General features: G+C 44.2%; 2 protein-coding genes across 2 annotated transcripts; both read right to left on the reverse strand.

The window, feature by feature from the left end:
• Positions 1 to 23: 23 nt before the first annotated feature.
• On the reverse strand, positions 24 to 658 carry EURHEDRAFT_380882 (uncharacterized protein; the record flags this gene model as incomplete). The annotated part of the gene is made up of 1 exon (XM_040779346.1): positions 24 to 658. A coding segment is annotated over one exon (635 nt), but the record flags the coding sequence as incomplete, so codon positions are not given.
• A 2737-nt stretch (positions 659 to 3395) lies between these two features.
• On the reverse strand, positions 3396 to 7550 carry EURHEDRAFT_405872 (uncharacterized protein; the record flags this gene model as incomplete). Its single annotated transcript, XM_040780418.1, has 6 exons — positions 3396 to 4520; positions 4633 to 4863; positions 4915 to 5721; positions 5780 to 6934; positions 7032 to 7226; positions 7284 to 7550. 6 exons carry the CDS (start codon positions 7548 to 7550, stop codon positions 3396 to 3398), a joined length of 3780 nt encoding a protein of 1259 aa, XP_040635239.1.
• Between the last annotated feature and the right edge of the window lie 3636 nt (positions 7551 to 11186).

The following is an 11186-nucleotide window of genomic DNA, read 5'->3' on the forward strand; positions in this document are numbered from 1 at the left end:
TTGTCTTGGAGATGATGTTGTACTCATGCTGGTTCATTTGACTCAATTGGGCATTGGTTGTTGGCGTATCTTGCTTCACTGGTCCAATTCGCTGAATTGAGTGTTGAGCCTCCATGAGCTCTGTACGAAGCTTGCTGACTTCCAGTTCCAGATTCGTGATTCGCTCAAGATAAATTCCTTCATGGAGTTGTTGTTCTGCTTTCCAGTTGGATAGCTCCTCTGCCATGTGTGCTTGCACTTGTTCTAGGACCACCTGGTACACTTCCTGTTGCTGTGTTTGGGCTGCTTCTAGGGCCCCCACTAACACCTGGGCGTGCTTGCTTGCGTCTAGTAGGGAAGCCTGATGCTTTGGCCTACCAATAAATGACTTTTGTAGAACCCTTCGTTGTCTGATTCCACTTCTAGCCTCGCTGGCCCGGCTGGGGGTCCTGCTGGAACCCCCAGGTTGCCAGCGCTCCTGGTCTTCATTTTCATCTATGCTCATAACCTCCACACTGCTATCACTGAGCATGGGCTGCATCGCATTCCTGGATCGCCGGTGGGTTGGTGTTGGGGTGCCTGGCATGTCTGGCGTTCCCGTGAGCTGGGAGGCCACGTTGCCCACTCCGGGGGGCAACGCGTGCGATATACCACCACCACGGGGTCTCTGTGCCTCCATGGTGGTTTATAGGTGCCAGAGGGCCCCTATCGGTTGATTAACGCGTGAAAATTACGTGTTTTTCGTGGGTGCTGATTTTTGCTTTTCCTCTTTATTGGTATTCCTGATCCTGACTTTCTTGCTTGCTGAACTTGGCAGGTCCAGTTTTTAAAGATCAGACATCCTCTCCCAAAACGGATGCAAGATCGTTGTATATTAGTAAGTTTAAGTGCAATAATGTCAATGCAGCCTTCCTTTTGATAGGGGTGTGAATCAATCATTTGTTGCATATCGACAATCTGCGTGTTTTCTGGTTCCCATGGTGCGATTGCGACGAAGTGGAGTGAAATAAGAAGCTTACCAGTACTGTTCTCCAGAAGAGACAGTGTTCTTGGCGTTTTCACAGGCCATTTTTCAAATGATGGGGGATTTGTCTTTTTACCACATAGATGGATTTTCCAACTATAGGAAGTAGTTCGCTGTCTGTCTGTGGTGTTGGCTCACCATATCTGCTTGACACTGGAACATGTGACTTTAAATAATGCCTCTAATGATACATCACCATAAGTATAGATCCTCTTCAACACGCTTATACTTATTTTGGAGTGAGCACGAAGACTTTAAGTCGTAACTAATTTTGCTGACTAGAAAGAGATGATCGCTAAGGTATGTTGCGCAATAGTAACTTATAGTGCTATCATAAGTCTATGTCCATGACAAAGCATGAAAATTAGGCTATGTCGCGATTCGGAATAGTAATACTAATGAACTGAATTCCTATTTAAACTATCCTAGTCATCGACAAGAATGTCGAATCTAAAGAGGAAAGAAGAGAAGGAATCTATCTACAAGAGAAAAGGGGTTCTATCTATGGGTTCTGTGACCACGCCAACTCCTTTCTTTGTTTGCTTGCATGGCGGCATTGAGCCGTCACAGATGCCCTGATGCAAGCTTAAAGCGGAGGTTTTGTCACGGAGCACAGACACTCACCAGCAGTGCGAGATGTTTGACTACTTTAGCCTGTTTGAATATAGGGCAGGAACCCCCTTGCACACTAGATAGCATAGTGCTGACAGGCCCAACTTTTTCCTTCTCCATGTTAGTATCCCGCTATATAGTCTACCAAGAAATTCATATTGTTTGAGACTATCATATGAGATTGGGTCTTTTTTTTTTTTTTTTTTTAACACCGGTAAGCTCTGGAGCCTCCGATGGAGTTATCAGGTCGGTACCAGCAGGTTGATATAGCAAGAAGAGATTAAAACAGAGAAGACCAAGGAAAGAAGAAATAGTACAATGAATACAAAGCATCTTCAACAAGAAACCAACATTTTACGTAGACACCTGCAAGACCCCAGGCAAGCTGCGGGCTCTTTGAAAAGCAAAAATGATGGACTATGTGACTTGCATAATGATATGTAATCTCAGTCATTTTTTTCATGCATTCGGGTTACAACAGTAGAGGAAAGTGGGGATTGATCAGAATGCATACATTCATTGTATAGTAATTTAACAGCAAAGTTATCATTTTTCAGACGCTTAAAAGGTCTACGGATCCTGCTTGACGTACGAAGCCCAGAGTTGCTATCCCTTTTAGTGGTGAGCTGTATTGGAATTGAGGGGAGAACTGGCTCTATCGAGTTTACTTCAGTTGAAGGATATGGTAAACTCACTACGCAGTCAGAAAGGTTACTAGTTATTATATGCTTGCCTTACAAGCCTATATCTAGCTTTTCTCTTCAGCAATCCCACTTCGTTTATACCCTAGTATTAGGAGTACATCGGGACCATGACATAGTGTGCCCACAAATGGCTAGAATTGTGAAATATGGGAGATTCCTGACACTTCCCCGGCGGAATATAGAAATGGGAATTGAAGAGAAATCGTTAGGCTGTGGTGCGACAACCATACACAGTGCGCTACTATATATATCGGTTCCCGAGCATGATGAGCATCGGCTCATCATAGTGGTCTTTAGGCCCAATGGTAGAACTCCTGAGCTCGGGCAGTTGCCCTAGCAGAAACTTTCTTTCCTACCCATCCAGACTCGAATGCAACTCTAATATGGATGGCAATTTAGTTATATGAAAGACATTCCTGGAATGATCAAATTGGCGGATCATGTACAGCCACGCTTGAATTGAAGATCGAAGCTAGTGCTGGGTTGGGTAATGTGTAAAAGCATGAAAAGGAAGGAATGACTAGCTGTGCTATTATTTAACATGTACAGCACTATATCAGAGCTATCTCTACGACATCCGCGAGAGCCATAATGGCCATTTATTCTCCGCTAGCATCGGCGCCTCTTTTGCCGATGAAGCTGAAGCTTGCATTATTTGCTAAATTGCTCTCACCCATACATGCCTCTCATTGAACAAAGTCGTCTATGTAGACTGACAAAACTGGTGTGTGGGCCAAGATCGATCTACTTAAATTCCCATTTGCCAGTAGGAAAACCCCACGCCTCTCTGACGCTCTCCAGCCACTCAGTTACTGGGATCACTTCCCCCCTATGAAGTTTCCATCCGGTCCAATTTGGGCTCCCTTTCTGACTTCTCTCTTGCAGGACAAGACGAAATTCACTGCATCTAGGACTGGCAGTTGATGCCAGTCATGGTTCGCCCGACACAAAACCGATATGATCATTCCTTTTTGAATTCCATCCCGACACTCCTTGCAGAAAACAACATTGAAACAAATTTTGCATGCGTAATAGCCATCACACGGCGTCAAGCAATTGTCACAGTAGCCACTTGTCTACAAGCGACCCAGCATGGCGTCTTTGTACTCCTTCAGAAGGGCTTGGATACGAAGATAGGGGCTTCCAGTACCACTATCACTACTTTCCTGTTCCCAGGTGGTGTCGAGGGACTCGGCTTTTTTGATCAAGCAGTCGATTCCATCCCACTGCGACAGCATAAAGCAGTCTGAGTCCAATGTACTCAGGATCTCTTCGATTCCATCGACCGGTTGTTCAAGTTCATACTTTAACCAAACTAATAACGTTTTTCTATCCATTCGGACGGCAGAAACCATTGAGTGGGCAATTTGGCTGCCCTCAAAATCATCACAACGTATCAGACAGTCTAGGAGAATTGTGTAGGCTAACGGGTCATTTGTCGTAGTGTCGCCGGAAAGGAGATCAAATGCTAGGCCCATGTGAGGCTGAAGGATATTGCGGGCCCTATCAGGTTGACCATGGCGGTGGAAATAGGCCGCTAGATATATCGTAGCCGGAGACAGTCCAGTACAGCCTTGAGCAATCTGCTCCATAATTTCGATATGTCCCTCTTCTCCAGCCTCGGCTTGCTCAAAATGGTATAAACTCAACTGGCGGTTGACCCTTTCTAGATGGAATGTTTTGTCTTCGTTCACTTGTATGTTCTGTTGGATCTCCGACACGCACTCCATCCAGATATTAAAAGCCGAGCTATTTTCGTCTTGTTCATTCTTGCTGTAGTAATGAGTTGCGATTCCCTTGTGTAATAATAACGGTGACAGGGTCTGGTAAATTCGAGCCGTACGAGCCTCTGCTATCGCTGTATCTATATCTTGCAACAGAATATCCAAAATTCGTGATTCAGATGCACATAGCGCAGTCATTCTATACAAGGTATGAAAAGACTGTTCTTTATCTTCAGCGGCCTTTTGAATCAATGGTTTCAATTGCGTTGACTTCTCATTTATGGAATTTCGAGAAGCTTCTTCGAGGAGACTGCGAGCCTCTTCGGTCTTCTGTTGCATGCGGTAGGTCTGGAAGAGGGCGTAGCGGGCATTGATGTTGCTGTTGTCTGTATAAAAGGCTTTCCGTTTGTATTGCAGCTCTAGCTCGGAGTCTTTTTCCATGCCATGTAGATTCCCCAGGCGGATTAATATATCTATCTGGTTTTCTGCTATAACGCATTCGCTATCCTTTATAATCTCAATCGGTCTTGTGGTAAGAGGGCAACATGTTATTCATGCCTCTTCAACGCAGTAATAGGGATTGACTTACCCGTGTATAGTATTTAATGGCATCCCTGCGAAGACCTAGGAACTGACAGGTCTCTGCCATTCGCTGAATCCATAGACGCTGGTCTTTGCTTTGGTTCTTGTCACGCAGGACCCTTTCACACCAGGCATCAGCTGATTGGATTTTGCCTATGAGGGTGGCGCTCTCGTCGATTACCATGCTTTCAGGGGAATTATCGTCACCACTGGAAGCCCTCACATTATCTTCGGGTTCCTAATCCATATCAGCCGGACAAGTTTCCATTAAAATATATACAACACGCACAAGTATTAGATATTCACTAATCCATTCGAATGCGTAGTTGGGGTGTGACTTCTGACTTTGCAGCCAAATGGAAGCGATGAGCTCTGCTAACCGGCGGAATAGATGCCGATCTCGGCCTTTTCGATTTTTTGTATCTTGAATCCATTGTTTGTCGCGTTTCCCCAGGCGGCTTGTTGCTGATTCGTTCAGAAGCCACTTCCAAAACACCTCAATTGCATCACGGTTGCGAAACCAGGTGGTCACCTTTATACCATCCCAATGCTTTCGAATAAACTCCGGGCAATAGAATATATCGTACAGGCCTTCACCAATGCTCACTTTGTCTGATTCTCCAATCGAGTCATGTCCTGTCGCAGTCAATAGAACCGAAAGATGATCATGAAACCATTGGAAAAGATATGCACCAATTGGCTGTGATATAGGATCTGGTTTTTTATTCATAAAACCAAACGTCTGTTTCACAATCAAAAGGTGGGAATCGATTTCGTTAACTTGAATCCGCTTCCGGCGGATGTTTTGAGCATCGGGCACGTGCTTGAAGTCAAAGTTTGTTGACATGGAATGTTCAGTCAGATCCCAGAAGAATTGCTGAACTACTCTGACATCTGCATTTGTGATGGAGATGGTAGCGGTGACCTTGGGGTCATTCTCGGATGGTCTCGGAGTGTTTCGAGGTGTCACCACCCATTCCTTGACACCATCTATCAGACAAACCTTACCATCATCTGTTATCTCCAAGAGTCTTCTATATTTCCCCTGGATCTTCTTGTGAAGTGGCTCCAGTAATCCCGAGTTGGGTTGCAAAGACTAGCATTATCAGTTCTATTTCAACCTGAAATGCAATGAAATCAAGACGCATACATACCAGGGCAGCTTCCAGTTGTTGAGTGTCAAGCCACTCCCGACCATATTCTATCCAAACCAAAAGTACGTTCAACTCATCAATATGTTTGTCGTTTAAGCCTTCCTGCAGCTGCTGCCGCTGCGCATGAGCCAGAGCCGACGAATCTTTTGATGTGTAGTCGAGAAATTGGTCTAGTTTGTCCTTTTCGTCAGTCTGAATGAATTCTTTAGCTGTCAGAAAGAGCTTCTGGGCGCTGAGAAAACTACAGCTGGATTGCTCGAACAGTCTGTCGCATATTTTTCTTCTCAAATCGACAAAGTATTGCCGATCATCCTGGAGCAGATCGGCTTCCTTTAAGCATCTCTCGATGTACCCCTTTAGCTCCTGCTGGGTATGGTTTTCAATTTGAATCAAAGGTACCGATTCACGTAGAAAGCATTGTTTTGTCCCAGTCATGAGTAGACGAAGGTGACCGTTTCGAACAGTCTTGCACGTTTTGAACAGTTCTCGTATGTCTTGCTCTGCCAAATTATCCACTCCATCAAAGAGCAGAAATGTTGCTTTGGCTCGGGGTTTTTCAAATTGAAAGTCTGACCAGAGATCTTTGCAGGTCTTACTATCAAATATGTTCTTTTCACAAAGCCCAAGCAGGGTTTTCCGGTATTTCAAATGCTGACCGGCTAGCTGGCAGGCCATGCATTTGAACGCAGTCTCCAACGGCCTCTTGTCATCATCAGCCTTGTTCGTAGGCGACGGGAATGAATGGTAAGCGATCAATGTCTGCTCATCCTGATGAGTAGAAATTGGTTTTGCATCCTTCAAAGACAGGAAGACTGAAGTCGCCACATGGGTCTTGCCCGATCCTTGGTCTCCTGCTAATAGTAGCATGGGGTTGAAATTAGGCGCACTCTGTTCAATCCAATCGGTGTATTCCTTGAGCTGCTGAAACCAAGTACTCCTGGGACTCGCCTTGTTCAATCCGTCCCTATGGACATTATCCGATGACGCTTGTGAATGGCTGTCAATTCCGAGCCTCTCTCGAATTGTTTTCAGGTCGCCATGGCGGGTTTTTTCTACATCTCGGGTTTGGTTTGATTCCAATAAATCCCTCACTGCTTTCCCAGTCTTGCCCGTCGTCTTCTGAATGCTCCTCAAGTCTCCTCGCATCTGGGAACCCTGGTGGTACATTGAAGCGAGGAGAAGACGTTCTCTATTTTCCCTTCTGACCAAGCCTGATGCATGCAGCGCATAGATCGACAAATCTAATCAAGACCTGGTGCGTGTATCTCCGTAGAGCAAAATCCAAAAGCTCTTCTTTATCTGCCCGATTCCATATGGCAATCTCAGCGAATGTCACATCCACTTGGTCAAACACAGCATCGATAGCTACGTGGAACTGATGGACAGTTTTTGGAATCTCTAGGAGAAAGGACAAAGCACCGAAACACACGGTGGCTGGTGGGAAACTCTGCTCAAAAACCCAGGTTAGCCAACGCTCAGATCGATGATATCCATCCGACTATACCAATGCAGCACCCCCAGCCGCAATTCCACCTAACTTTTGCAACGCAGTTATAATGTTTCTGCTCTGTCCCTTGGACTTTTCCGTCTTTTCAGCTGTTTTCCTATTGGATCGAAGCTCGATTATTCTCTCTTGAAAATCCTCCGGGGATAAGGGGCTAACTTCCCCATCGCTATCCAGTTTCAGATTTGTCTTTTGAAAAAAGCGATCTTTAGCCTGCTGCCAAGAATCTTCCAAAGATACACTTGCTTCAGAGCCGATAGATCCCATTTCGAACAGGTCCCGAAAGGTTCAAAGCTTGCAAGCAAACATATGCGAAGTGATAGAAAGGGGATGGAGGGGAGAAGCGGATGGGAAGAAAGAGGAGAGCCCAAAATGGGAGGATGTGGGAGAACCCAGGGCGGGGTCGCCTTGTTTGCTTTTTTAACCCTTCAGACTTGATCCCCAGCATGTTTGCCAACATTAGCGTCACAGATACCATTCGTGACGGCTGACATGTGTGATAGATACCATATGATGGCTGGACACCACTGCAGCAACAATTGATGCATCTACATGTTGCCAGTCGAACCAGCAGTCATGTCGTCAACAACCCTATAAGACCTCTCCATTGTCTAGATAGATCCCCTCTTCTCTTTTCTTCTTCAGATTCAATATTCTCGTCGATGGCTACAATAATGTAGTTAGGAACAATAATTTATCATCATCTGCAATTCCGAGCCCGTGACATGATTCGCCGTCAGTCAGTGGTTTTGGACTAGGTATATTCCCTGTTAATGAACACGTCAGTCCATGTTCGTTTCTAATTTCTTATTTGGTATTTTTGCACATACCGGCGCATCTTGAACTAACGCAATCAACCACTGAGTCGCAGTTTCGCCGCCTCAATATTATTACTATTAGACATCACCAAAATCCAACTTTGGATCGAAGATCCGGACCCAAACCAGTATAAAAAGTTCTTTTTTTTTGGGAGTATTCATAAAAAAATAATTATTTATCACATTAGAATACTGCTGCTTGTATCAACTACTATGCTCGGAATGATGTCGTAGGCAATATTCAGAACTTATAGAGGAAGAACTCATGAATACACGACAACAAACTTCCTATCTTCTACCTTACCACGCTCTGCTCTGTCCAGTCCTCTTACAATTCAACAAGGCACCCTTTTTAAATGTTCCTCCATAATCACCAGACTATTGGTGTCACTACCTTACAGTTATTGCTCGACGACGGAGTATTGGTACTGGCTGCAATATGAGTGTAAGGCAACGGAGGCCAAGTGTGACAGTATCAAGCAATATAAGTCCATTGGTAGACTATATAGCGGAATACTAACATGGAGAAGGAATGGAAGAAGCTGGGCCTGCCAGCGCTGCGCTGTTTAAGTGTGTGCGAAGGGGGTTCCTACCATATATTCAAACAGGTCAAAGTAGTCAAACACCTTGCGTTATTGGTGAATGCCCCCGCTCCGTGACATCAGCTGCGAAAATCTCACTGCAGGATAGATACAGTGCCTATAATCATAATTTCTGATCATGAATCAGCAAGACATCACACCAGACGAACACATACTATTATCTATCCCAACAGCATGAATCACCACAATCCTGAAATACATCCGAAGTATCAATAAAATGGGTAAACCGCAATAAACCTGATTCCGACACTAAATACTAGGCCTCAAAATGGTCCGATTCAGGTTCCAAAAGTCGGAACCTCGAACCTGAACCTCAGGGTCTCAGGTTCCAAATATTTGAACCTGACTCGGATCGCGGCTCCATCAGGTTCGACTCAGGTTCGAACCTGACAGAACCTGATTTGCATAATTCTGCCAAGAGTTTCCTTTTTTGAACGCACAAAACTGATGATTCATCTTGGTTTTTTACTGTAATCTACCACTGTTTTGGTCATTACATCCAGGAACAGCGTAATGTAGCCACATTCCTTGTGAAATCATATGAATTACATCTGTATATAGAATAGTTAGCATAGGAAATATTATATCCCATTCAACTTAGTGGTTCCGATGCCCTTAATAGGTATTTCCAGTAGAAGCTGTCATTGATCTGTTGTATGATGCGAAGTATATATATTTGGACTTCACTTTACAGACCATATGCATCAACATTTCTTTCAATATATTTCAACAGCCACAATTTGAATCAAATTGGCCCATTTGAAGCTCATATCAGGATACTAATACTTCAATGCTATATATCATTTCATCCTATATTTACTCTGTATGTTCTGTATTCAGACCTCAGAAGCAACAAGACTATTCACTTAAAGACTTGCACAAAAATCAAACCAACTCCATGTCCAGGGGTGATTTTGTCAGGCTCTGCAGGTTCTTGGTCAGGTTCTCCAGGTTCTATCAGGTTCGAACCTGAGTGAACCTGACTATGGTGGACCTCACCAACCAATCATCATACACGTAGGTAGACAGCCCTATATATCATAATTGATGTATCAATTCCCCTCATTCAGCTTGCGTTAACAGCTCATTCTAATAATTTGCTATTTTCCTCAGTCCCAGCTGAATTGGTCTCTAGTATTTCTCTTCCAGTCTTTCCTGATCATTTCTGACTATCATTTACGATGTCGCAAAGTCAAATATCTCAGTTTTCTGATAACTATGCCTCATCTATCTGCGAGGATGCCTCTTTAGGGAGTTTTCCTTCTCTCTCATCTGATTTTCCACAGTCATTTATTCCTGATGTTTCATATGACCAGCAGACGTCTGATTCTACATCTATCACTGAATTTGCGCGGCCTCCAATACCGCCCCCCATCCCCAGCACTCTTGAACGCGTTGGCCCACAGAAACAGAAAAATTACCTGCTTTGGACAGAGATGGTGAATAATGAATTCATCGCATGGTGGTTGAACACTGAGTTTGGAAGTCAGATGAAACGGAATATCTTTGAGAATAAGCGCCAGGCTGAATGTTGGAAACATTTTCATCAGGTTGCCTCTATCCAGGATGGGTCTCCAAAGGTTATGTGTAAAATATGCGACCAAATCCTCAATCATCCAGCAAATGGCCATCATGGAACATCCTCTATGAATAAACATTTCTTGCAAGGGGTTAATTGCCGGCGAGTAGCACCTCGTTCACAAGACATCAGAAGACTTATGCAAGAAGGGGTATGTCAATATATCTATTCCTCCTAGTTCATTCTATCTTTACAGTTCTATTTATCTTAGGCACATCTGGCCTCTCAAAAACCTACATTTACTCCACAAGCCTGGATGGAGAGACTCATTACATTCATTACTGCCTTACAATTACCATTTCAACTTGTTGAGCACCCGCAGTTTCGTGCCCTCATTGAGATGGCCCGACTTTCGCCATCCTTACCAGAAATCCCTTCTGCATATATAGTCCAACGTCACCTTCAAGAGATGGTTGAAGCACAACAGCACAATCTCCTTCACAAACTTCCCACAGGGGCTAAAATCTCTATTGCATTAGATTGCTGGACCTCACCCTTTCAGCAGGCCTTTATGGCCATCACGGGCTACTTTATTGACGCAGATTGGAACTATCATGAGATTTTGCTTGGTTTTGAACCGCTTCATGGCACACATACAGGAGTCAATCTAGGCTCAGTTCTCTTTGACCTACTGCAAAAGCACAGGATTGAGAATCGGGTCTTGACCATCACCACTGATAATGCGTCTAATAACTCAAAATTGGCTGAAAGTATCCAAGACTCCCTTCAGTCACTTGAGATACCAAACCAAGCACCAGTTATTCGGGTACCATGCATGGCACATGTTATTCAACTGAGTTTGAAAGAGCTTCTTGGTAAAATGAAAGCAAACCCAAAGAACAATAGAGAAGACATGGAATGGACTGAAGAAGAGAATGGGACTCAGCAAGAGCATGGAGAGATC

The sequence above is a fragment of the Aspergillus ruber genome (assembly GCF_000600275.1).
Source record: "Aspergillus ruber CBS 135680 unplaced genomic scaffold scaffold00033, whole genome shotgun sequence".
NCBI classification, from domain to species: Eukaryota; Fungi; Ascomycota; class Eurotiomycetes; order Eurotiales; family Aspergillaceae; genus Aspergillus; species Aspergillus ruber.